Below are 26,352 nucleotides of genomic sequence, written 5' to 3'. Positions count from 1 at the left end.
GTGCATACGCGATATGTGCATGTGTCATCAATGAAGAAAGGGAATAAGGTATTGCCAGACACTTCTGGGGGTGGCTTATCTCCCATGAGAATGAAGGATTGAGCACATTGAAATCCAGCACATCTTGTGTGAGACCCGTGACAGCCTCATACACAGTAGATGGTAAACTGGTAAATTGGTGGGGTTGACTAATGTTTACCTAAAGTGTATGAGCATCTTAAACAGTTGTGATAACGCTGTTCACTAATTTGATCAGATTAGCTCGCAGCATGATATGGTGTCCTATAAACTGAATGGCCACTATATTAAGGCCCTTTTACATGCAAAGATAATCTTTCAAATGACTGAAAGAATGAAAGATTTAGTAAACTATTTGCTAATGGACATTAACACTTAAATATCTTCAATTGCATGTAAAAGGACCTTTAGGAGTTGTTTGCAGAGCCCAGCTTGTGTTTAAACACGCTCCCAGCTGTGTAAACAGCTGCTGCACATGCCATTGTTCTCTTCTGGCTAGTGTAAACATGCCACGGGGAGAACATCCTGCAGTCTACTGAAAGATAAATGTGTTTGCTTTATCTTTCAGTGGCTGAATAATACATTTTAAGTTAACCTTAAAATCATCATTCAAATGAAAGGTGTGCGGCCCCTGTGTTTACATGTAACGATTATGGCTCATGTTTGGTCGTTTGAATGAATTTTGAGTGATAATTATTATAATTGTTGCGTGTAAAAGGGCCTTTAGAGTCACTGGACCTTTCACAATTGGAGCTTCTTTATATGGAAATAAGACACATGACCTCAATGTGCAGCATAAAATCAAATGACCGTGTTACTGTGGATCAGTTTCAAGGCGATTCCACATTAGAATGAGAACACTGGGTGATCGTATCAGCTTTGAATGACACCCGCTCGTCAGTGCTAGATTAGCTGGGTACAAGATTTTAAAAATTGCAAATCTTGTGTGGCTTTCTCGTGCAATTGTGTGGAGGGTATACAGAGAATGGAGTGATCAAGTAAAAACATCCAGCTAAAGGGGATCCCATGGAAGTGAACAACTCATCAACAAAAGTGGTCAGAAGAAGATATCAAGAGTTGTTTGACAAAGAAGCAGTGCACAGTAAAACAAATGGCACCCAACACCTAACTCGTTGTTTCTTAGCACAGATGGGCTATAGCAGCGGATGACCAGTTTGAGTGCCATTGCTGTCTAAGAGAAACAGAAAGGCGAGACTCAAACGGCAAAAGAGCACAGAAATTGGATCACTGAGCAGTGGAAGAACATCCCCTCATCAGATGAATCCAGATCTCTGTTGCACATTGCTAATGGAAAGGCCAGAATTTGGTGCAATCAGTATGAACCGACAAACACTTTCTGTCAGGCATCAACAGTTCAAGCTGGTGGAGGTGAAGTAATAGTGTGGAGAATGTTTTCTTGGCACACCCTGGGTACCTGTGAATCGACACCATGACAAATTGCTTTGGCAATGAAGGCCAAACGAGGTCCAACGTGCTACTAGATGGTGTATCTAATAAATCAGTCATTCAGAGTCCATGTTCCTATACATCCCTTTATACTTTTTGTTGTTAGAGATTTTTCTCCTATAGAGTTTTATTAGTCAATTGATTTTTAAGCAATTGATTCGTCATTAACACAAAATTGCACAAATTAATCACGTACATACAGATTACATGCCAAGACATTACATGTAATAAATACTCTTGGAGCCGTAGCCTTTACAGCATTTCATTGTATTGGGTGGTGTGGGGCTTCCTTTTGGCTCCTGTTTATATGAAATGCCTTGCATCTTTTCGTCATTGCTCATGTACCATGTAATAACTGCAAAATAATATTTGTTTGTTTCTTTACACGGTGCGTAGCAGAACTGGAATGTACCCATATCCTGTAGAAGACTTCCTGGACAAGTATGACCCTACATTAAACTAGGGTAAGAAAAACACCAACAAATTCACAAAGCCAGGACCTGGCAATGAAAGTAAACTGAGAAAACAATGATCTTAAAAGGGCCACTCCAGCAAAATCATAATTTTCTTTCCCTGCCCCCCTTACTTGACTGTCTGTCACACTCTGGACATCTCCTATGTATATGGCATTTACTTCCATGCAGCGCAGCCTCCTGCCTGAAGCTTATCAGATACCATCTTGATTTTTAGATTTCTCCCTGCTTTCTCTTCCTCTAAGGTGTGCTAGCAATCCTATGGTGCAACAGCACAGCACCACATGACCAGCTAGAGCCAGTATCATCTCTGCCTGCTGGGAGGAGAGTGTGATTATCATTTCTCTCCTATATATTCATCTAATAAGAACTACAAAGTCATGGATGATGAACTATCTTCTTCTTCATTATAAGGGCTCTTTCACACAAGCGCATATATGGCGATGGTGTTTTTATGTTTTCACGCTAGCTCCGTATGAGCGCCTGAATGGGTGTTTTTTTTTGCAATCACGGCCAGCGTTTTCTCGTCTATTCATACGACCGCGAGCGTCATTTTTAGTAAAAAAAAAATACGCAGCACCCTGGAAATCCCTTGCTCTGCCCCAATCTTCGGGATGCCTTCCAATGCCTATATGGAGGCACCTGTAAGCTTTTTGCAGCGTTGGACATGGCAAAAAAGCCTCCACCTCACTTCTCTTTCCCTGCTGCCATAGGAGTCTATAGGACCCGCTGGTGTATGTTGGCCAAAACATAGTTCCAGAACTATCTTTTGGCTGAGCGTATATACGCCGGCTGCGTAAATGTTCTAAATTTCACGCTGCCAGCGTATTTACGCACCGTATATTCGCTCGCGTGAACGGATGCATTGAAAATCAATGCCTCTCATGGGCGCATATATATACCCCCGGGTGTGAAAAAGCGGCGTATATGCGCTTGTGTGAAAGAGGCCTAACTGTGTGACTGGAGCCTTTAATTATTATTGGTAACTGCGATAAGAGGTTTTGTCCCCCCTCAGTAGAGTGGTACATTCCATGCAGTTTCATTGCACAGGAGGTCCTGGTGACTGATATTACTGTATTCTTTGCAGGAGTCACATAGAGACAAGTAATTCCCAGGAGGTCACAATCAGATCCCATGACCCACCTGAGGAGAAGGATTCCAGGGATTTTCAGATAAAAAGAATAACTCAATCAGGTAATACTAGCTGATTTATATATATTGGAGAATTAGTTATTCTTTGTTTGCTGGTAAACTCCTATTCCCGCTTATGTGGCGCAAACCTGAGGCGCCTTCTCTGTCCCAATGGGCAGAGAAGATTTCACAACTATGTCACTTTGCATAAACTGCAAACTGGGAAAATGGTACAAGACACATTTTTGAACACTTGGAAACCCTGGTATAAATACATCACTTCAAACAATATCAGCTTTTGACCATGTACCTCACCTCATACGATTTACTACGTTATATATTCCAATATCCTCTATTCCTTTTCGGGAGATCACTGGAATCACTGCCATAACTATAGGGAATGCGCTTGGACCCGGGCCCAGAAGCTTAGGGGGCCCATCAGGCCTCTCTTCTCCATATAGGGAGCCCAGTACTATGAATAAAGCATTATAGTTGGGGACCTGTTACAGGTTTTGCATTGGGGCCCATGAGCTTCAAGTTATGCCTCTGCATTAAGGGGTTAAGAGAAGTTGGGGGTCCCCAAGATAAACTTTGCACCCGAGGCCATGAGCCTTTAGCTACGCCCCTGAGTTGAACGTATTTGGAGAATTCAGATAATTATCTCATTGAGCAGATAACAAGGACAGATTCATTTAGGTGAGACTACCTTAATCAGTTACATTATTACTTTATTTGTGTATGTTTTGATTTCTGTTTCTCTTTTATCAAAAATACTAATATTGCAGGAAAGTGAAGACCTTTTATATGCTTAAATAATACAAATATGTTTGCAATTGTGTATTAACAAATAGTTACATTTATAACTTCTGATAGGGACCTGCCTGTCCCATATTATTTGGCTCTTTCCCGTTCTTTCAACCTGAAGTTTTGTAAGCTGCATTGGGAATCCGAGATATAATCCATAAAATAAGATTGATTAAAAAAAAAGAATGAAAAAAAAATTTCCCTTTAACAATTGGACTAAATGATTATGATGCTCTACACCAGCTATATACATTATATTATGATCCTGCCTTCTGACTTTAGGCTTAGAGAAAATAAATACCTTCCAGCATCTCGGTCAGCTGTCTCTGCAATTTCTGCAGCTGGTTCTGCAATCTCTCACTATGGTTAGTGCTGTCATCGAGTTGTCTGCGTAGAGACACAATCTGTATGCCAGCCTCATCCTGATAATGGCAAAAGATGGTTGTTAGTGATTGTTAAACGCATGCAGGATGAAAAGCAGCAAAGATTACATTTAGGCTGCCCAAGTTCTTGTATGTATTTCAAAACACCCCCAATCTTGATTCCTAAAGGTTTCTTCACAGCAGTGCGCAAAATACTCCTTCGCGTATTGTGGCGTGGCTCAACTCCGAAAATTAAACTGGAGATTCTTTGCTTGTCTGCAGAGGGGGGGCTGGCCCTTCCCCACTTTCGCTGTTACCACTTAGCTAGCCAGTTGGTATGTGAAGGGTGGTGGCTGACATTTACTGACTATAATCCAGTGATGGGACTTGAGCATAGGATAATAGGCCCTGTGGGTGACTCTCAAGGTCTGGAATATCGCCCTCCATCTGATACCCGATGAGGTAGCCAAATTGTCACTTCACACTCCCCTATGGAAGAATCCCAATCATCCATACTTACAGTGCATGCCAGACACCGTCTTCTGGAGGAGTCATGGAATCACTACTCTCTCAGATGTATTGGAGAGGGGCAAGCTCTGTACCTTTCTACAACTGAGGATACGTTGCAGCCTTGCCAATAGTTCCCTCTTTAGATACTTCCAACTCCGACACACCCTTAGAGCCCAATTTGGGGGTCTGAGTATCCCCCTTGCTTTGACCAGGTTGGAAGACCTGGTGCAAATGGCCAACGTCCTGAAGCCTCTCTCCAGGTTTTTTAGGCAGTTGACAAGTAGCCTTTGTCCACCGAAGGATAAGGCTCTTGAGAATTTGGGCTAAGATATACTGGACCTGGGCTCAGATGACCGGAGTGGCCTCTTGGCCACCTCCGGACCCCTCCTGATTAGTGCTAAAAACAGGCTCATACGGGTTACCTTTTTTACATAGAATCTACTACACCCCTACACGTTTGTATGCTATGGGCCTAACCCCTGAGGCGGTCTGTCCAAGATCTCTGACAGATACAGGCACAATCATGCACATGTTCTGGGAGTGTCACAGCTGGTACTATTGTACCTTGTCACCACCAAAAGCTTGGGGTTTGAAGGGCTTGCATGTAGGAACGCCCCTGTCATGCCCTTAGCTCCCGATTAGCTGAATTCCTGAAGGCCCTTGAAGGTCCTAGTAGGGTCTGTATGGATTTTTGTCAGGCCTGGAGGGTTAGGGTTCATTTTTCCATTAGGCTTACATTATTAGCTCTAAATGCTTCCATGTTACAGCTGTAACATGGAAGCATTTACAGCAAATAATGTACACCTAACAGAAAAACGAACCCCAACCCTCCAGCCCTGGCGAAAATCAATACAGATATTGCTGCTATCACTGTCCCCAGAGCAGGTGTCTCCCTTCCATCTCCCCTGGGCAACTACTACCCGGCACCCGTACATAGTGGCGGTGCAGCTGACCGCTGGGGGTCGCGAAGTGTGCTCAGCAGAGGAGCAGTGCACTTTGCCAAGCGAGGAGTGGAGGAGTTCAGGGATCGGTGGCAAGACAGATGGCCGCAGCACATGGCACTTTGCCAAGCGAGGAGCGGACCACAGGACTACAGCTGATTACAAACCGAGCAGAAGCAGTGCAGCGTAGCACTTAGCCCATTAGCTGTGAGATGGACGCCACTTGCAGTTCCTGGGGCCATGCAGTCAGCGCAGGTGAACGGCCCGTTGTCTTTACTTTGTTCAGCAGAGGACCGCGGTACTTGGGCAGCGCGCCCAGCCAATCAGATGCTGGGGACGTCTAGCCAGCTGTATTATGTCTCCACCCTTAGCTTCCGGTGGTGACAAGGTACAATAGTACCGTCACATCTTACAGACTTACTGCTGAGATATTCTTGAATTTATGGAAATAAAATTTGGGAACCCAGCATATCCTACACCCTAAAATCTGCCTATTTTGCCTTCTGGAGGACATCCCGGTAGATGCGGCAGTACGCACACTGTATAAATTATTGCTCTTCTATGCAAAAAAAGTAATATTGCTCAACTGGAAACACCCCAAAAAACCCACTAGGGCTGCCAGGCTGTGTGAGATAAATAGTCTTACTCCTCTATATAAACTGACATATACGTCTAGAGGCTGCCCTGCCAAGTTTCATAAGATATGGGACTGGTGGATTGAATGCCCTAACACTGCATCTGACTGATTCCTCTAGGGAAATTTAAGTTTTTTTCCTTTTCTTCCTGACCTTTAAGACTTGCATAAAGACTAAATGTCCGCTGTACTGGCAATCATGTTGTGAGTAAAGTTAGCGTTTTAGTATGTTTGTATTTTATTTTAATTTAAGAAAAAAAAGAGGGCATCATAAAAGGATTGACGAAAGCATGATGATCCTACACTGTGAGATATTACTGATGAATTTCTCTTTATGCTCTTTTTGTATTGTAATCTATAAAATGCCCAATAAACGTTCCTTTAAAAAGATAAATATTACATTTAGATGATATTTATCATTTACAGAACAAGGGGCGCTTCTGTCTTCAAAGGTTACTAAATCTCTGGCATTATTTAGTCATTATATGATATTATCTATATTAAACTTATTTTCATTCTTGCAACCCGGACAATGTTGATTAAAGTGAAAAAACAACTTTTATATTAGTAACAGTTACCCTAAGTCCTCATGCACACGGCAGAGCCATGTGGTGGAGACTGTATTGTGGTACACAGATTCCTATGGCATCTGATGGACCGTACCACAACCTTTCTACCAGATTTGGATGAAACCCAGGTTAAAAAAAGGGTTGAAAAGTATGAAACTGGAGCTATACAAAGATACAATTGAGCCCTGTCGAAGTCTATGAATATTAAATACACTGATTGTCAAAAATAATCAAGTACCTAGAAGGGGTTGTCAGAATCAAATTAAGCTTTTTTCGTGTGATTGTAATGTTGATAACAGTGATTACAATATCAGAGCAAAAGGTTCATTAATTCCGGAAAACTGACCCCTTGAAGGGAGGCTCTAGTACCCTGTTGGGCCACTTCTAGCTTGGATACAAGATGTGATACGGGCAGGCATGGAGGCTCTAGTACCCTGTTGTACCACCTCTAGCTTGGATGTAAGATGTGATATGGGCAGGAGGCTCTAGTACCCTGTTGTACTGCCTCTAGCTCGGATACAAGATGTGATACAGGTGGACATGGAGGTTCTAGTACCCTGTTGTATTGCCTCTAGCTTGGATACAAGATGTGATATGGGCGGGCATGGAGGCTCTAGTACCCTGTTGTACCACCTCTAGCTTGGATACAAGATGTGATACAGGCAGGCATGGAGGCTCTAGTACCCTGTTGGGCCCCCTCGCTTGGATGCAAGATATGATACAGGTGGGCATGGAGGCTCTAGTACGCTGTTGGGCGACTTCTAGCTTGGATACAAGATGTGATGTTTATAGGCCAAGGGTGGAACCACTTTTAGGTCCTCAGGTGGCAAGACCGTTCACCTAATCACGCCACTACTCTAATCATATCTGCCCGGGAGGTAACTGCATGACTCCTTCTAGGTGCTTAATTATGTGAGTTTGTTGGAAAGGGGGGATTCCCACAATGTAGAGCTTTAGACCTCCCTCACACAGGGGTTTGCAGAAACACTGAATTTACTGTGGTTTCAGCAGCACTGGCAAGAAAGCTAAAAAAAACAAAAAGGAATACTCACCTAGCAGGCGCTGTCCGGGTCCCTCCTGTTGTTCTCCGGAGCTCCGGGCAGGCTTTCTTGCACTTGTCAGCGCTGACAGAGCAATCTCTTGCTGGAGCTGGGGATTTTAATCCCAGTTACCACTAAGAGATGCTTTGTTGGTGCTGACAAGTGCTCCAGAGAGCAGCGTGAGGGACCCGGACGGCGCCTGCTAGGTGAGTATTGCTTTTTTTTCCCATCTAGTGTAGCTAAGGCTGATTTTCGGGGCAGGGATTATATTTCAGCTCCCCCCATCTGAAAATCAGGGTGCGTTTAACGCTGCCAAAACCACGGTACCAAGTTGTGCTGCATTTTCAACAGTGCTGAAAGCGCTGCCCAATGGGCGACACACAGCTGAAAACGGCCAAAATTAGAACATACATCGCTTTCAAAGCGCAGTACTGAACGGCAGCTAGCCTCTAGCCACCCCACCTCCCTGCTGGCCGTGCTGTGAGCGAGCCAGCGATACTCGTTCCTGTGTAGCAGCACGGGAGCGAGCATACACGAGGACGAGTGTCGGGCATCGTTTGCCCGACACTCATCCTGTGTAAAAGGGCCTTCAGTTTATAGTGCTTATAGTTGCTTACAAGCTCCCTTTAAGTCAAAAACAGGATTGCTTGAGGTGAATTGTAAAGGTGCCCATACACCTTCAATAGCTTTTGGACCACAGCCATTTCTCACGATCTCCCAATACACATGCAAGCTCAGATTGGCCAAGCATATACGTGTTCTCCAAAAGGAGAGGGGAATAAGCTGCTACCAGACACTTCTGATGGCAGCTTATCTCCCTTGAGAAGAAAATGATCAAGTATGTTAAATTCAATATGACTGATCCCTTTTTTTTTACCAACATCTGCCTATAACGAATATTGGCTGAACATCAATTATACATTAGATAGTTGGCATATCCCAGAAAAAAATGGCAGGGTTGGTCAATCTTAGTCTAAAGCTGGGTTTACACGGGACGAATGTCAGACAAACAAAGCCCGACACTCGTCCCTGTGTGTCCTCGCTTTGGTGCTGTAGTAGTGCTGGCTCACAGAGTGGCCAGCAGGGGGCCATGCAGCATAAACGATGGACGATGAGCTGATTGCTCATCGTTCAGTGTAAATAGCAGCCGTTCGTTATTGAACGGCCGCTATGTTAAGTCAATGGAGAGGGGCGGGGAGAGCGAGAAGAGAAATCTCCTGCAGCCTCCTCACTGAGAGCCAGCTATACTAGCTTCCGTGCAGGTGCACCGGAGCTAGTATGTGCGGGGACGAGTGTCGGGCATCATCTGCCTGACACTCGTCCCGTCTAAAAGGGCTTTAATGTGTATGGTCACCTTTATTCTAATACTTATAATCAGCTTAATGAAAGACTTACCTGCAGTCATCAAAATAAAAATATGGCATATGCAAAGTCACTTAGTGAGATCGCAGAGTAACTTTTAGGTTTTGTTCAGCTTATCTTTGTAAAAAATATTTTCCTGCCATTTTCAAAAAAAAAACTACAAAAAAACTACAAAAAAAACAACAAACCTATACCTATGGCAATAGTATGATATGTGTATCGGGCATCGTCATCGTTGTATGTGTAATAACCTCATCAAGTAATATTCCATATCTCAGGCTCTTCAGCTCTTGTTAGTATGAGATGAGGAGGACACTAAAGTCAACTGCAGTCATACCTGATTTTTCAGCTTTTGAGAGGAGTAAGGCTACTTTCACACCTTCTTCCGGCTTCCGCTTTCCTGCTCCATTATGGGAGCAGGAAAGGGGAATCCCCTGGGCAAACAGATCCAGCTTATGATGGAACCGAACAGCACTGAGCGTACTCCATTAACTATAATGGGGTCCGTTCAGTTTTCGTTCGGGTATCCGGCATTTTACCTACATGCAGGATTTTTCTTCTGGCATTTTGTGCCAGATCTGCCACAGAACTTCCGAGTGGAGATTCTAACGTAAATGTGATAAATAAACTGAAGTATACATTATTCCTCCTCAGTAATACATTGTAGCTATGTTTATATTGGCAGTTAACAGTTGCAGGAAAGAAAAATTTCTACTCCTAACAGGAGTAGCTGGGAGGACCATTTACTAACCTCATAGGAAGTGTTTAGAGCTTGGCCACATTTTATTGAGTGCTCTACTGAACAATAAAAATTCCCAGTAACCTTGCAAAACATATCCAACAAGTTAATTTCCTGATATTTTTCCATTCCTTATAATCATGAGCTAACTGATATAGTATATAGTAGCAGTGACAATGTCCTTAAGGTGGCCATACACATTAGACAGAAGTAGGCTGATAGTTAAACAACTGTTGAATGAACAATTATCTGGTCAAGGGTCATTCTAGAGATGCAGCCATACACATTGCCGGCCATATTGGTCGTTACAGTCCTTCAAACTGGCCATACATGTTCAATGACACCGGCTAATGGACAAAAGATGTTTCAAAGAATGACCTTTCGCAGACTAAAGATCTTTCATCTGACCGAAAGAGCTTTCTTTTGGTATCGGATGAAAATGTCAAAAACGTCCAACTACTTACTAGACGATAACTCACTAAACTAAACTCACTAAACAAACAATCTGTTTTGGTTGAAGTTGTCTATTTTCATCAACTTTAGTCTAATGTGTACGGGGACATTTAGCTCCTTACCCTCTCCCTCTGAGTTTCTCTTAGTTCCTCCAGGAGATCTTTAAGAGCTACAGTGACTCCCTCAGAATCAATTTCAGGGTAAGGGGAACGACCACGATCAGGAGACCCTCCTTGTGAGCCTGGTGTCTTTGTTCCATCCAGCAGTGCGCTGACCGAGCTGTCAAGACCTGGATATAAAGAAACGAGCTGTATTAAAATGATACATTGTATCAAACTAGAATAAACACTGTAATAAAATATACACTGAATGGACACTTTATTAGAGTCATGTAAAATGCGCCTTATATGCTAGTACTATCAATAAACAGAGAAGTCGAGCTAATACTTCTGTGTACTTGTGCGTTCTTCACAATTATCAGGTCGCACCTTATTCCCAGTTTTTTCCACGTTGACAGTTTCATTGCTGTCTATCAGCTGTCTAATATAAAGACAAGACTCCAGTTAGCAAAAAAGTAGAACAATGGGATCACTGAGCAGTGGAGAAACACCACCTGGTCTAACAAATCCTGATTTCTGTTGCACCATGCTGATAGGAGGGTCAGAATTTGATGTAAGCTGTATGAATCGATGAGCCCTTCCTGTCAGGTATCACCAATTCAAGCTGGTGGAATACTGAGGTGGGGAATGTTTTCTCAGCACACCCTGGGTCCTCTGATACCTGTGCTTGGATGCCATGACAGGTTTCTATGGTTCTCAAGGCCAATAGATGTCCAACGTACTACTAGATGGGCGTTTCTAATAAAGGGCCCAGTCAGTGTAGAGCATAGCAAGGAAATGAGCCACTAATGTAAAGCTTCCTCAGTTAGAACAGCATGGTATCCAGTGTACTACAAATATAGTGTCATTTTATCTATGTCTGAGAATTTCATGACCATCTTAGGTTAATATTTGCATTCTATTCTTCCACTGGTAAAGAAATAACACAGAAATATGATGTCATAAGGTGAAGGTGAAATGACTATAGTACCTACTTACAAAACCCTTTCGGAGAATTATGTCAGGATTTCAAATTATTTAAAGACTGAGAACAAGCTTGTCTTCAATACTACCCAAAAAACCACTACGAATATTCAAAGCTGCAGAAGCCCGAACCCAATAATATTGTACAGGAACAAAGTATCATATTTATGTTTCTAACCAAATTAATATGAATTGTCAAGATGGTCTGCTGGTTGCAATTCCTCACCTTTACTGGGAGACAAGCCTCTACGAGGTGAGGGGCTGCGGCCTCTGATACCTAATGTACGTCTTAAAGCTGAGTGCAGCTTATTTAGCTGGGTTTCCGCCTCCTTGCGTGCCGTCTGTATCCGATTCAGTTCAATTTCTAGAGCCCGCACCCGAGTCTCACAAGCCCCAAGTTGAAGTTTCAGATCGCCTGCCTCAGTGGTTCCACGTTGTAATTGCTCCTGAAGGGTCTTGCATCCTTCCTGCAACCGTTGCTCTCCTGCACGGCTCTCGCTTAGTCTCTGCTCCAAATCTCTTTCACGTTGGCGCGATGATGACTCTAAAGCCGAAAGACGCTGCTGCAGTGACAAAATCTGAGAGAAGGTGGAAGCGTATTAACTGTATTCCTTTCATTTGCAGAAATTCAACATTGTTGTTGTTTGACATTTATTGTGAATCTCACTTCTGGTTCAAGGGATTTTTGCAACTAGAGGTGGCAAGTCATGCATCAATAGATAGGATCGAACCAGTAATCCAGAATACGTATCTTTTAGTATTAGCGAAGGGTAACAAGATAATATACAGAGAACATTATGGATAAATTTGCCAGATCTGCATGAACTAGACTATTCCTTCAAGCGGAGCACCCACCATGAAAAAGGTGACCCCACTACGGGAAAGAGACTGGAGACCAGTCTGAAACTAACTGGCAACCAGAAGATATACAGTAAACTAGCTAAATTAAGTTCTAAAATACCAATTTCCTTAATACCAAACTTTTTGGCTCAGCAAGCAGCCAGCATACAAACAGTATAACCGATGCCCTAACTACTAAAGAGGCTGATTTATATATACTCTTGTATAAACTACAATTGATAAACACATATTCAGTTTTCTTTTATGAAGCCTTCACCTTTCCTTGTAGGATTTTATAATAAAATTAAATAAAAGTTATATTTTATTTTAGGATTTCAGTCTGTGAATAAACTTGTTACCATAGTGTAGTGCTCTCTGAGTGCTCAGATGATAGGTAAAAAGGTTGTTCAACATGGACAAAATCTTTTTGTTTAACCCCTTAAGAACATGGCCTATTTTGGTGTTGAGGACCAACCGGTTTTTGGTATTTTTTCATCTCCATTCTCTTTTATTTTTCCGTCGATGCCGCCGTATAAGGGCTTGTTTTTTGCGTGGTGAACTGTAGTTTTTATTGGTACCATTTTTGGGTACATAGACTATATTGTAAAACTTTTATTATTTCTTTTATGATTCTGCCATAGATTTTTAGTTTTTTTTTAAAAGCATTAATTATGCAGCATAAATGACACACTACCTTTTTTTCTGCGGGTCGGTACGGTTACAACGATATCAAAATTCTTATATTTTTTTTTTAGGCTTTTCCACTTTTCCACAATAAAAACCCTTTTTGGAAATTATGATTTTTTTCTAAAATCGCTGCATTCAAAGTCCTATAACTTTTTATTTTTCCATGGATGGAGCTCTGTGAGGGCTTCTTTTTTGCGAGAAGAGGTGTCGTTTTTATTGGCACCATTTTGGGGTACATATGTTTTTTTAAATCCCTTTTATTGCATTTTTTAGGAAGAAAAATGCTAAAAATTTGCATTTTGCCTCAGTTTTTTAGTGTTTTTTTAACACTTTTTGCCGTGCAGGATAAAAAGCATGTTCAATTTATTGTACGAATTGTTACGGACATGTCGATACCAAATATGTGGGATTTATTTTTTTATGCTAATATGAGAAAAAGCATAAAAATAAGTTTTTTTTAAACTTTTCTTTTACATTTTTATTTTTTGTACTTCATTTTGCTCTTCTTTTACACCATCTGTGTCTCCTTGAGGGACTTTCACTGCAGCACTAATGATTGCTACAATAAGGTATGGCAGGACTTCTCTCCTGCCATGCCTTATCGCTTATTACAGCGATCTTAAGTAATGGAAATTCAGGACGCCGGTATCTGGCACCTTGTTGCCATATCAACCAGCGCGCTCCCTCTGTGAACCCTTTCCCTTCCGCGATCTACTTAGATCGAGGCAGGGAAGGGGTTAACAGCGCGGGGGGGGGGGGGTGTATCTCTGATGCCCCCCACTGTCGCAGCGGGACGTCGGCTACTAGTGACACCAGGCTCCCGCTGCGGGATAGCGGGAAATCTGCTATGATCTCGCGCTATCCCTATGACGTAAGGGTACGTCATTTTGCGGGAAGTACCCACCCCCATGACGTACCCTTATATCATGGGGAGGGAAGGGGTTAAAGGGCCACTCTGGTGATTTTTTAAAAGTTAATTCATTATTTAACCATCCCCCCACTAAATATAAGTGGGCTAGTGTTATCTTAGTTAGTTGTTTCTTTCGTTTGGAAACTCCAAAACTCTTTTTTCTTAGTTGGTCATGTGATCTCAGTTTTGACCAGCTCAGATCTGCTTAAGGGTTATGGATTCTTTTTCTAGTCAATTTCTCAGTGTGTGATGCTTTTGCATGGATCCACCACAGCAATTGTGCTAGGTGGGGACACAGACACTCCTGTCACAGTTACTGGTGGTGATCACACAGCTCCTGTCACACAGATATAATAAAGGAGACCACGGCTCATCCTTCTGGCATGTAGCTTTTTTAGGTGTATACAGAAGACAATGATAATTAAACTGTCCCCCTTCCTGCAGGTAGGATAGTATAACCCTAGCTAATGCTGGGCTGACTGCATGGTGGGATAGATGTGAAACGTACAGTAAAAAAATCTAACTCTCAAGATGGTAGCAGAGAGGGGGCTGCACTGCATGGAAGTGGCTGAAATACACAGAGGAAACCTTCAGAGTGTGACAGACAATCAGGTGAGAGGGGCATGGATGTAAAAATGGACAGAAAAGAGTAGTCAACCGTGTGATGCACCCTGTGACAGAAACACAAAGCAGAATGTGAAAAATGCCTTACTCCTCATTCAGTGTAGATCGAAAATATGAAATACTCCTAACAGCTGAAGAGTCAGCAGAGTATAACTGAAGAATAAGAGAGTAATCTATCCTAATCCAAGAAATACATGGCGTCACTCACATCAACCAACAGATTCAAGCTATCATTTTTTAGAGGCCCTTTTCAAAAATAAAACCATTGACTTGACTGATTATTAAGTTTTTCCCTGTTCTTTTCCACTAGTTTTGCCAACTCTCAGGCCTCATGGTGATACACACCTCTCTACGAGCGGCCTCCCTCTCAGCCTCGCTCTCCGTTATACGCTGTCGTAGTTCAACTGACTCCCTTCGACTCTGCTGCTCTTTCTGTTCCTCCTGTTGTATCCGGGCCTGAAGTTCAGCCACTTCTTGCTCCTTCTGACTGCTCTCACCTCCAAGTGTTTTTACCTACATACATATAAAGGGAGAATGAGTGATTGGCCGGGTACACATTTTGTAGTTATTACTACTACTCAGAATCTACCCATTGAATCATCAAAATGTATTTAATATTTGGCAGAATTGGTAAAATGTATAAACCTAGCCAACTGATTCATACCTGTCTGCGCAGCTCTTGAAGTTGTCTGCGGGCCTCAATGTGTGAACGCTCAACTTCACGCAAACTAGTTCTCAGTTGTGCCATTTCCCGCTCAGCGCATGATTTGGCCTCCTGTAGTACGGCTAAGCGCTGTTGCTTCTCCTCTATTGCCACCTGCAGGCTGGAGGAGTAATGCTTGTAAAGTTATAGATCACATATTCATTTTCATATAATTAAAGTAACGCACTACACAAAATAGAAAATACTGTACTACTCTTATGTCCATCATTTATGTGATGCAAGAGGATAAAGTGTGATGAACAGAGCACAACACTCCTGTATGGTCAAGTACAATCTCCTATTGTCATAAACTGCTCTCCCTTAAGGCCCCTTTTACAATGAATGATTATTGGTTTGTGAGAAGCTGGATGGTTGTATCGACAACATTGTCCCACTTCTGTGGCCTGCAAGGTTCTATTGCCAGATTTATCGGCAACAGAACATGCATGGGACCATCTGCGATGCCAACTTCGACAGCCTGCAAGTTCTAGAGACTCAGTTGCAGGAAATGTGGAGTGGTTGGCCACAGGATACCATATGGAACCTGTATGCCTTCTGGCTCACCCGTATCACATCTTGCATCCAAGCTAGAGACGACACAACAGGTTACTAGAGCCTCCATGCCCTGGTATGACATTATACCTTTAGTTTGAAAAGCATGTTTGACCTGACAGGTTCTCTTTGAAGTAAGATCAGCAATTCCTTATGGGGTTGCCCAGTGGGGAGAAAAAGATTTCTAAAATCATTGCAGTGTCTCCAACACTGAGCAGGGAGTCTCTGGAGTAGGTGAATGTTACACTTCCAGCTCTGACCCCAGCTGTGGACATCTGGCCCCCTGCACTGACAGCAAGCCAGAGGATCAGCTGATCAGCAGAGATCCCGAGTGGAAAATCCCTGCCAATCAATTATCGATGACCTATCCTGAGAATAGGTCATCAGTAGTAAATGCCAAGAACACCCCTTTAAGGCTATGACTACAGAATTCATGTGGTTAAATGTTGTATAGGAGTGATTAGATGACTAAGTCCTCACCATTTCACTCTTTTTCTGGGAAAAAACCCATATGTGACAATCATAGAGCAAATATTGAAGTCAAGAATCTTAGCATGTTGGTAGCCTTCATAGATCTGGAGCCAAAGTTGTTTAAAGCAGAACGAGCTCTGTTCATCCTAAACTGTAACAACCTTTTCCCGCAGAATGATTAGAGCTCATCCAAAACTGATGGGGAGGGGGTTAACTACCAAGCTGCCATGACATAATAGTAAATCGCAGGGTGGGAAAGGGTTAACCATTCAACAACTCCTTTAAGTTTAATGTTTAAACAGTATGCAGTAAGCTCCTGAACGCCTACTAGTGGTGGCAAAAGGCAACTTTGTTTTTCTCATTTACCTTTTAGTGTATACAGGAGATTCAGTACAATAACAATACTGTGATTAGTGTTGGACATTCACTGTAAGCTCTGATTCTATTGCTATAACCCTACCTGCTCCTCTCTGTCTCGGTTTTCTTGATGAATGCTCTCAGTTCAGTATTAGATCTCTGCAGAGTTTCTCTTTCACGTGTCATGTCGCCAAGATCTCGGCGCAGCTCTAAAGCCTCCTTCCTCTGCAACTCACATGTCTCTTCTGTCTCTCGCAACAGGCGCTGAACTTCAATGATGTCCCTACGCAACCCATCTCTGGCATCCTCTGCTAAACGAAGCTGGGTTCTCAGCTCTTCCACCTGCATTGGACAGTAACATGTACTAGGAAGTTACAAAAACTAGCACCTCTATTTGTCATTATTAAATAATAATTAGTTTATTTGACCCTGCTGTCGGATAAGAAATCATCCAAATAGAAATATAAATGCTGGCTATTGTTAACTGTAATCCTGTTCTATGTAAGGTAGTCTGAGACATTCCTCCCCTGTTCTTGGAGTAAGGGACCTTCAGGTTATGTCAGAGGATGGATACCGGTCCAGATTTATTAAGACAAGAGTTTCATACGTCTATCTTATTGAGCGCTGCAGTGATTGGCTGAGCCGCAGTGCTCGAGAACCAATCAGAAGCAGCACTTCATGGAGGCGGGGTGTTTGAACCTCTGACCAGAAAGCGCTGGGTGAAAACTACAATCAACTGTGCCTGCCACCTGCGAGGAGACGTGCGGCAGAGCCGACAGCGCCTGCTGGGTGTTGTATTGCGTTTTTTTTTAATGTAGCTAGGGTTTATTTTCAGGGTTGGGCATATATTGCTGCCCTGTCGACCCTTGCAGCTTGTTGCTCATACTCCCCTGTGCCCTCCTTCTTAGATTCGGCTCCTGGTGATGTTAATGCAGCAAGCGGGTGGTATAGAGGGTGGAATACATTATAATTATAAACGACAAGGCAAATAGGATCATGGGGTGCATCAATAACGGAATAGGGGTGCATGACGAGAACATTGTTCTTCCTTTTTACAAATCACTTGACACATGGAATATTGTGTACAATTTTTGGTACCGGTAATCATGGAGGACATATAAGAGCTTGAGTGGGTACAATTAAAACAATAAATGCTATAGGTGGACTGCGATACCCAGAGAGGTTATCAAAATTGAGGTTATTTAGTTTAGAAAAAAAGGTGGCTGAAGGGCGACCTAATAACTATGTATAAATATATCAGGTGACAATACAGAGTTCTCTCCCATCACCTTTTTATGTGGTGGCCCAGTACAATGGGGTCCCTCCTAAAAAGTGTGTATTCTCAATATTGTATTGTCAGTGTCTTTTGAGTGAAGTGTATTGCCTACTTTGCAGCCCTGAATGGGTTAAGTGTCTGGTGTCTGGGTAATGTATCTTTTGTCTGTCACCTGACCGTGCATTATTTATTGGTATGAGAGGAAATGCAAGGGGCTTTTTGGTTTTCAGTTTGTCCTTGAGCGAGAGACAGCCAAGGCGGCTGTCTGTGGGTACCATCAACCCACAGATACAAAATGGAGAGGCTGAGAGGATGGCCTATCACTTGTGAGAGCAGATGTTTTCCGGAGAATGCAGCATGGAATAACCAGTGAGTGTGGACTGATAGAGAAAGAGAGAGTCTTGAGGAAGATGGAACCAGGCCAGGACCTGCAGATAACTTAGAATGTGGTTTCTCCTGCATCCCCGTGAAGTTTCCCTGTAACACCACTTGGTAAAGCTGCTGCCAAGTTGTACTCTGTTGGAAGTTCAGTAAAACGACCAGTCGCCCGTCCGTTTCTGAAGGCTGCGTCTTAACCAGTACCCGTGTGTGTGTGAATTTACTCCGCCAACTGGGAATTCCCCCATGGTGGCTGCCTGAGAGAGGGTTTACTCCACCATCCCAGAATCCTCCCTCCGCTGCAGAAGAAACGGTGGTGTCACGAATGACAAATCGAACTAAGGTAAACCAGCATTAGGTTTCCCGCTTTATCCACCGGCCCTTGGACATGCCGCGGTTACCCTACGAGTGGGAGACGTTAGAGCAACCATGAAAAGGCCCATATTCTACCCCGCCATCTCCTAGGCCGTATCCCTTCCCTCGGATGCCGCAGGATACTGCAATTGTACCCATAACTTTGACTGTAACAAGGGGGCATCCTCTACTTCTAGAGTAAAGAAGGTTTCTGCACCAACACACAAGAGGATTCTTTACTGTAAGAGCAGTGAGACTATAGAACTCTCTTCCTGAGGACGTGGTGATGGCAAAGTCCCTGAAAGAGTTTCAGAGGGGCCTGAAGACCTTTCTTGAGTGCAATAATATTACTTGATATAATCACTGATTATTTCAGAAGGGTTGTTTATCCAGGGATTATTCCAATTGCCAGACTGGAGTTGGGAAGGAATTTTGTTCCCCAAAAATGGCTAAAATTGACCTCTAATTTGTGGATTTTTTTGCTTTTCTCTGGACCAACATTGCAGGATAATAGGCTGAAACAGATGGACATATCTCCTTTTTTAACCTTACATACTATGGTCATTAAAAGGAGGTTTATTAGGTGACTGCCACACACAAGTCTTATATAGAGGGCATCCTGAAGATCCACTTTTAAGGCCAAGGCTGCAGGTTTTTGTCCATGAGTTGGTGTAAAACTGCGGGATGGCTGAGACCAGACTGCAACTTTCAATAGGAAAACCCTGTTGTGGCGAGGACGCTATAATTCTGCAATTACACAGGTGCCCGTGTGTTCCTGTAGACCTTGCCTAACTGTCTATACTGCTTCAAAAAAAGCAGTAAGAATACGTCCAAAATATGTTCCACTGTTTTATCCCTCACATAAAGATGAGGTGAGGATGATTACATCCGATGACTACAAACCTGATTCATTAACTGCAAAGAATGCAGCTTACCTCTTTGGTCCGGTTTTCCCTGTCTTGACTCAATTGCTTGACACGCTCACAATGACTCTTGCTCTCTTTAGAGTGAGCTGACACAGCATCTTCAAACTCAGTTTGCAAAGCTTTTAGTTCTGAAGAGATTCCATCCAGCATAGTCTGTTTGATTTACAAAGAGATCCAATCAATTCTCAAGCATTATCTTATTATTTATACTGTACTATAATGTGCCCACTAACATATGCCAAGACAGCAATTCCCTAGCGGCAATATATTGCATGTGTATAACACGAGACAGCTATGAAGTAATCATATATACACCATATACATTGTACGAGAGCTTATAATCTCCTTGGAACACATTGTGTAATTGTGTATTGTGTGCACTGCATAAACGGACCTTGTCCTGGTCTTGCCTAATCTGAGCTTCCCGTCTAAATCTCTCAGCCTCCAGTTTGGTGTCAGAAAGCTCCCTCTGGGTCTGCATCAGCCTCTCACTTAAAGTATTCTTCTCAGTTTCCTTTTGGAGCAGAGCCTGAATGAAAAAAAAAAAGATGAGTCTTTACCAAGAGAGTCTAGTTCTCAAAAAAGGACACATACAAACATGCAAAAATACACGTATTCTTATCCATCATGAGTGTGATACACTTACAATTGTGCAGGAGCTTACCAGGGTAGGGAGTTGGGATAGATAAGTAAAGCACTCACCAAAGGGTGCATTATCAAGTCCTGTTCACACTATATTTGGTGTGCACTCCCGGCATATGTCATACATAGTCTGGACATATACAACTCAACTATGATATACAGCTGCATATATCAGCAACTGCCTTGTGTTGAAAAGCAAAGTTGACTACACTTTGTGGCTAAAGGGACTGTATGCCAGAAGGACGCTTCATGGAATTCAAGTTTACTTGACTTTAAAAAGAGGTTGTACCAAGATTACAAGTTATTCCCTATCCACAGGGTAGGGGATAACGATACTATTGTATCTTGTCTTTACCAAAAGTATGGGTGGAGACCTAGTGATGGGCTGTATCCGCCCAGTGTACGCCCACAAGCTGCTGATTGGCTGGCTGGTGCAAGGTCCTAACAGCGTGAAATGAGTTTTGGCTTGGATGGAGGGTTAGTTTCAATGTTAGGTTTACATTATTAGCTGTAAATGGTTCCATGTGAGAGTGGGGCCGCATTAACATGGAAGCATTTACAGCTAAAAATGTAAGCCAAATGTAAGCCAAAACTCATTCCACGCTGCTACGAGCTTGCCGCCCATGTCACCTCATCTTCCCTGCAGCCTCTAACCCCTGCTGCGGGCCTCCATCCAGCCATGCAGAGAGTGGCCCCTGCTTCAGCCGTGCAGTAGGAGGACAGTAGCAGCTATGGCTTCAGCAGTGCTGGAGGACGACGTCAGCACCGATCACTGCACCAAGTGCGTCAGCGTGACTGACGGGAGACGGAAGGCCAGAGCCCGAACATGAGTGGAGGCATTAGGGGACAGAGGAGGACTCGAGGACAAGCCACACCAGTGGGGTCACTCACCGCAACCGCTGGAGACAAGTTACAGCAGCCCAGCACAAGGCACAGCAGCGGAGGGATGAGTTCAGCCAATCAGGAACTAGGGGTGTCACCTGCCAGTTAAGCAGCCCATCACTGGGTCTCCACCCATACTTGTGGTGGAGACAAGATACAATAGTACCGGGGATAACTTGCTCAACAGTGGGGTCTTAACCCTGCCAGTCTCAAGAACAGAGGTCCTGTGTCCCCTTTCCTCCTCACTGCAGGGTTACTGCACCCACGCATCACTGACATCACCTCAGCATCACATCAATGACATCACCTTGGGGAGAGTAGCAGCACCCACATTGACAGGCAGAGTGGGAGATGGGACTCATGTTCTCGAGATTGGCAGTGAGACCCTGACCGATTAGCAATTATCCCCTATCCTGTTGTAATCTTGGTTCAACCACTAGAACACATTCTGATAACTTTCTGTGTCACAGTTTGTTCACCCTTTTAATTACTTTACACATGGAATTTATTCGGTTAAGATAAAATAGCTTTTCAATGGTTTGAGGCAAGATAACTTGTCATAGAAAGGTATTACAGACAATTAAACTTTGCTGCATCTGTATCAGCATTTCCCTATTGTTAAAGAAAAGCAGTAATTGCAGAACTTCTGTCAGTTACTGTCCCTCTGTGTGGAGACATAATGGTGGAAGGGAGAAGTTTAGGCCGGGCGCACAACAGCTGTGAGCCTGGCCGTGACCCTGCCTACAGCCGCGTAATTGTACTGTGTATGACCGCCTGGGGTCATGTACAGTACACTTTTTTGTTTTAGATTTCCCACGCTGTCATTTAGCAATGAAGTTCATACGCAATGTAATTGCATATGGGCTGCGGGTATATCCACGACCATAGAGCACAATGCAAAAATAGAAGATGCTGGTGTTCTATTTTCCACGAGTGAATTACGCAATTCCGATCCACTAATGTGAGAAGAGCTGCGTAATCCAATGCATTTGAATGATCTGTGTATTACCGCAAATCAATCAGCCACAGAATGCGCAATTACTATCCGCTATTGTGAAACCCCCCTTATTCTGCCTGTTATTGAAAAAGCCCGTTAGAACGCAGTAACTAAAACCTCTGACCCAACTATAAGAAGCAATATGAAAATGTGAATGTATGGATGGATCTTCTTGCCTTTTGTTTCTCATTTTCCACCTGCAGCAAACTTTCTTCTCTTTCTTCTTGCAGGCGAACAATCTCTGCACTCAGCTTCTGCTTTATCTTCTCACACTCAGATAAAAGTTCTTCTTTCTCTTTCTCCATACGTAGGACTGCCTCCTTCTTCTCCTCCATCATGACCAACAGCATGGACTCCTAAAGTAACATGAAGTAACCAGCCACATAGCATATTATATGTATTGTACAGGAATAGTGGAACTAAAGCCATGTACAGAGGAATCTTTAGTTTGGAGGTAAGTCAATTGGAGTTTACTTGTCTGCATCAACAGCAACAAGGTGATCTGGACCTAATTAAAGGGGTTTAAAATTGCTTCACAAGTACTCTGCCCTTCCCCTTCCAGGTTGCTGCTGACCAGAACATGTGACCACTGCAGCCAATCAATAGCCACAGCAGTGACTTTCTATAGCCAGTGATTGGCTATAGAAAGTCACATGTCCTGGTCAGCAGTAACCATGAAGTATAAAGTGGTTGTGAACCAATTTTTACTCATGGGAAAATAATATACTGTACAAACCTTCTCACGCTTGAACCGTTCTAGAGTTTCTTGGTGCTGCTGAGCCTGGTTACTGAGAGACATCTGTGCTGTTTGCTCTGTTTGTGCAAGTTGCAGCTCCACCTTGACCTTCTGCTGCCGCAGCTCAGCTATGGCTTCTTCGGCATCCAGGGCCTGATGTTGAGCCTCCGCTATCATGTAAGATCATAAGATGCCTCAACTATTTATTAATACAATACATTAAAATACGCTGAAAATGTTAAAAATGTTTGTAATTATGTAAGTGGGGTCTGTAATTGGGCGATTGGTGCTTTGCTACATCCTTGAGAATTAATACAGCGATATGGTAGTGGGGAGCATATTACTTCATGACTGGGCAGGTTTACAGTCAGGAGGTTTGGGAAGCTTAGGCAGCAAACTCTTTGGTAGGTTTCCCAGAACCATAGCGTTAGATCAGAATAGATCATTAAAAATTTCTATAGGGCCACTCTGGCGACACACATTTTTCCATTCCTGACCACCTCACTTGATTCCCTGTCACATTCTGGAAGATTTCTCTGCGTATTGCAGCCTCTTCCATGCAGTGCAGCCCCCTGTCTGATGCTTATCAGCGATCATGTTGATGGTGTAAATGTTGCTTTTACTTTCAAATCAATCCCATGATGCATCAGCACATCATTAGCTTAAGGCTATATCTGCTTGCAGGCGGGATAGTTTAATTATCATTACCTTATATATTCACCTAACTAAGCTGCAGACCATAAATATACAGTCAGGAGGCTGTGATCTCCTCTATTATAACTGTGACAGGAGCTGTGTGATCATGATTAATCGCGACAGGAGTGCCTTTGCCCCTTTCTAGGCAGTGTCTGTGGTAGGATTCATTTAGGAGCATTGCACAGACTGAAAAATCGACTAGTTTCAGACAGCATAAACCCAAGTAAATCTGAGCTGGTCTGAAGTAAGATCACATAACCAACTGAGGATATATACTTGGGGACTAGCTATATAATGAATGAAAAAGAAGAAATCACTGGAGTGACCCTTTATATTTCAGGACACCTTCTCTATGAGCCAGAATGTGGATTTAAGCCATTAGTAGAAGAATGATCATTCATCTGAAGGACTGCCATGTAATACTGCAGTGACTGCTGCAAGTGAAATACCTGGATGCCTGTGGCTTTGTCCATGTTGACAATGTTAGCTGGGGTGTAATACTAGATTTCACCAACAGCTGCTGCTCCTGAAGAAATGTGTGCTCAGATTATCTCAGTCATTATCACTTTCTCCAAATGGTAATAACTGAATAACACTAAATATAAAACTGACACTTTTTTACTCAGCGTACGTGGGTTTTCAATTACCCTCTCATTTGCCACTGTCTACACCCTGTTTCATGTTTTTAAGTTCTAAGTTTTAGGTGGTCTTCCCCATTATTCTGCTGCTGTTTTAAATCAACTTTCAGGCAGGGGGCATGTTGCAAGCCTAGCATTTTGCCAGTAGTTCACTGTCCTGTATTTCCTTTCCCTCACCACAATTCATTCCTCTGTCTTTGGTCCAATTAGCAGGGATGCATCATCTGAATGCCCATCCCTCTGCTGTCCCAGGACAATTAAAAGAATTGGGCTATTCAGAGACATTCTGTCCAAAGGATTAGTAAACTCAAAGTAATGTGTACACACACACACACACACACACGATGGAACAGCAGGAAAGGCCGAGAATCCAGATATTGTTTACACTGTGTCTGCAAATCTGTCAGCCTGTGAATGCACAGGATCAGCCTGTAAAGTTAGCCCCTCCCCTACATCTAAGAAAATCTCATCATGTCCTAGTAACTACAGAAGCTTAGCACCTAACAACATGCAGTGGATTGCAGAGGAGCTGGAGGGGAGACCCTTAGTGGCACTGCAAACTGATGTTGAAATGAATTAATCTTCAGCTCAATCAAGATCAGTCTTTTAGAATCAAATATAATCCTTTTTTGTAAGGATCTACAACAGATGCCCGACAGGCTGTCCCAGCTTTTACACAGGAACGAGCATCACTGACTGAATGTTCATAAGTGTTTACACTGAACAATACGTCCTTCACTATTATGCATGTAGAAACTGAATGACGAATGAAAAGTGAAAGACTTCTCGTTCATCGTTCAGTCGGTACATACATTTACACTGAACAATAATCGTTCAGATTCTTGCTGGATTGCAGGAACCTTACACTGAGGTGGACACAGAATAGAAACAGCAGGTGGCGCTATTCTAACATCAGCCCTGCAATATCTGGGGATAGATAATTTTTTTTAATAGGTGTAAATACAAAAAATGTTTAGAATTGTTGGCTGGTTTTAACTAGAAACAATATTTTTCATGGGACACCCCTTTAACAAAGTATCGCGACGATGACGTATTTATGGGAGGACATGGTAGTGCTGCTTTATTAGAGGTTCATACATATCTTTAGTAGCCCTTATCAGCTGGTTGTATTCAGGTCATAAATGAAGCATTAAAATATCTGTCCAAAACTGAATGAACAGCTGCTAAGACAACGTCAGACCATACAGCGAGATACGCTAGATTACATTTGTACTATTTCAGACTTTAGTTATCAATATCATGTCATCATGTTACGTTGAGTACTGAGCGGATTATCTGTGTTTAGCATAATTCACATTAATGTTGTGTCTAGAATCTAAAAAAACGGCCATTCTGCACGCAGTAATCTTTAGCTGGCTGATTTTCTGAGAATCTATTAGGCTGTTTTATAATTTACTACCTTCTATGCTTCATATTAAATGGACCCTGAAGAATATTTAGAAAAATTGTGCCAGGCTGTCAACCCGGCATGACCCTTCCTGGACACCATTCCTGTATTCCGCATATATAAAGACATGTGAGTAGAACTGTGTTTCAGCCAGACAATAGGTGAGTATATCCCGTTAAAAGCCTTTTATCTTGATATATGTACACAGAAGATTATTTACTGACAAACTGCGGCTCCTACAAGTCTCTATTATAGGAGAGATCCTCATCCAGATGTACATTAACTTAAACTATTTATGACTAAGACTACGGTCCAAGCCACGGTCACAGCCATGTAAGATTCATTACCAGGAGCCTTCCAGCAGGTCCGGTTTATACTGTACCTTGAAGGTTTTGTTTAGCAAGGATTAGTGTGTGCATCTCTCCTTCCAGCTGAGCTCTGCGATCTTCCAGCTGTGCCGCCCGGCGCTGGGTATCGTACAAGGTGCTCTCTAGAGATTTATTTAGTGCCCTAGAAGACCAGGACAGGAAAATATAAGTCACAGAAAAAAGGGTTAGAAATGATTTCAGATACTACTGAGCAACAGTAAGGCCCGCATCATATGAGCGTATTTGCGGAATGAGGGCTTAGTCACATGGGCGCATCGGCGCCCGTGTGACTGAGCCCTTACTGCAGGAAGAAGACGGCCGT

The 26,352-nt window shown here is 42.9% G+C and overlaps 1 protein-coding gene across 1 annotated transcript in view; it reads right to left on the bottom strand.

Moving 5' to 3' along the window:
• Window positions 1-26,352, bottom strand: part of CROCC2 (ciliary rootlet coiled-coil, rootletin family member 2) — a 122,091-nt gene that overhangs the window by 14,633 nt on the left and 81,106 nt on the right. Inside the window, exons 19-29 of the mRNA XM_066598441.1 lie at window positions 26,045-26,172; window positions 22,921-23,090; window positions 22,361-22,540; window positions 20,058-20,192; window positions 19,673-19,816; window positions 16,833-17,071; window positions 15,311-15,470; window positions 14,992-15,159; window positions 11,812-12,163; window positions 10,626-10,792; window positions 4,195-4,315 (exon numbers count right to left, since the gene is read on the bottom strand). Of these exons, the coding sequence (XP_066454538.1) occupies window positions 4,195-4,315; window positions 10,626-10,792; window positions 11,812-12,163; window positions 14,992-15,159; window positions 15,311-15,470; window positions 16,833-17,071; window positions 19,673-19,816; window positions 20,058-20,192; window positions 22,361-22,540; window positions 22,921-23,090; window positions 26,045-26,172 (1,964 nt within the window). The remainder of the gene's footprint in view (window positions 1-4,194; window positions 4,316-10,625; window positions 10,793-11,811; window positions 12,164-14,991; window positions 15,160-15,310; window positions 15,471-16,832; window positions 17,072-19,672; window positions 19,817-20,057; window positions 20,193-22,360; window positions 22,541-22,920; window positions 23,091-26,044; window positions 26,173-26,352) is intronic.

This window comes from Eleutherodactylus coqui, chromosome 1, assembly GCF_035609145.1.
Source record: "Eleutherodactylus coqui strain aEleCoq1 chromosome 1, aEleCoq1.hap1, whole genome shotgun sequence".
Classification (NCBI taxonomy): domain Eukaryota; kingdom Metazoa; phylum Chordata; class Amphibia; order Anura; family Eleutherodactylidae; genus Eleutherodactylus; species Eleutherodactylus coqui.
The sequence above is the reverse complement of the archived record's forward strand: the minus strand, read 5'-3'. Positions and strand labels throughout refer to the sequence as shown.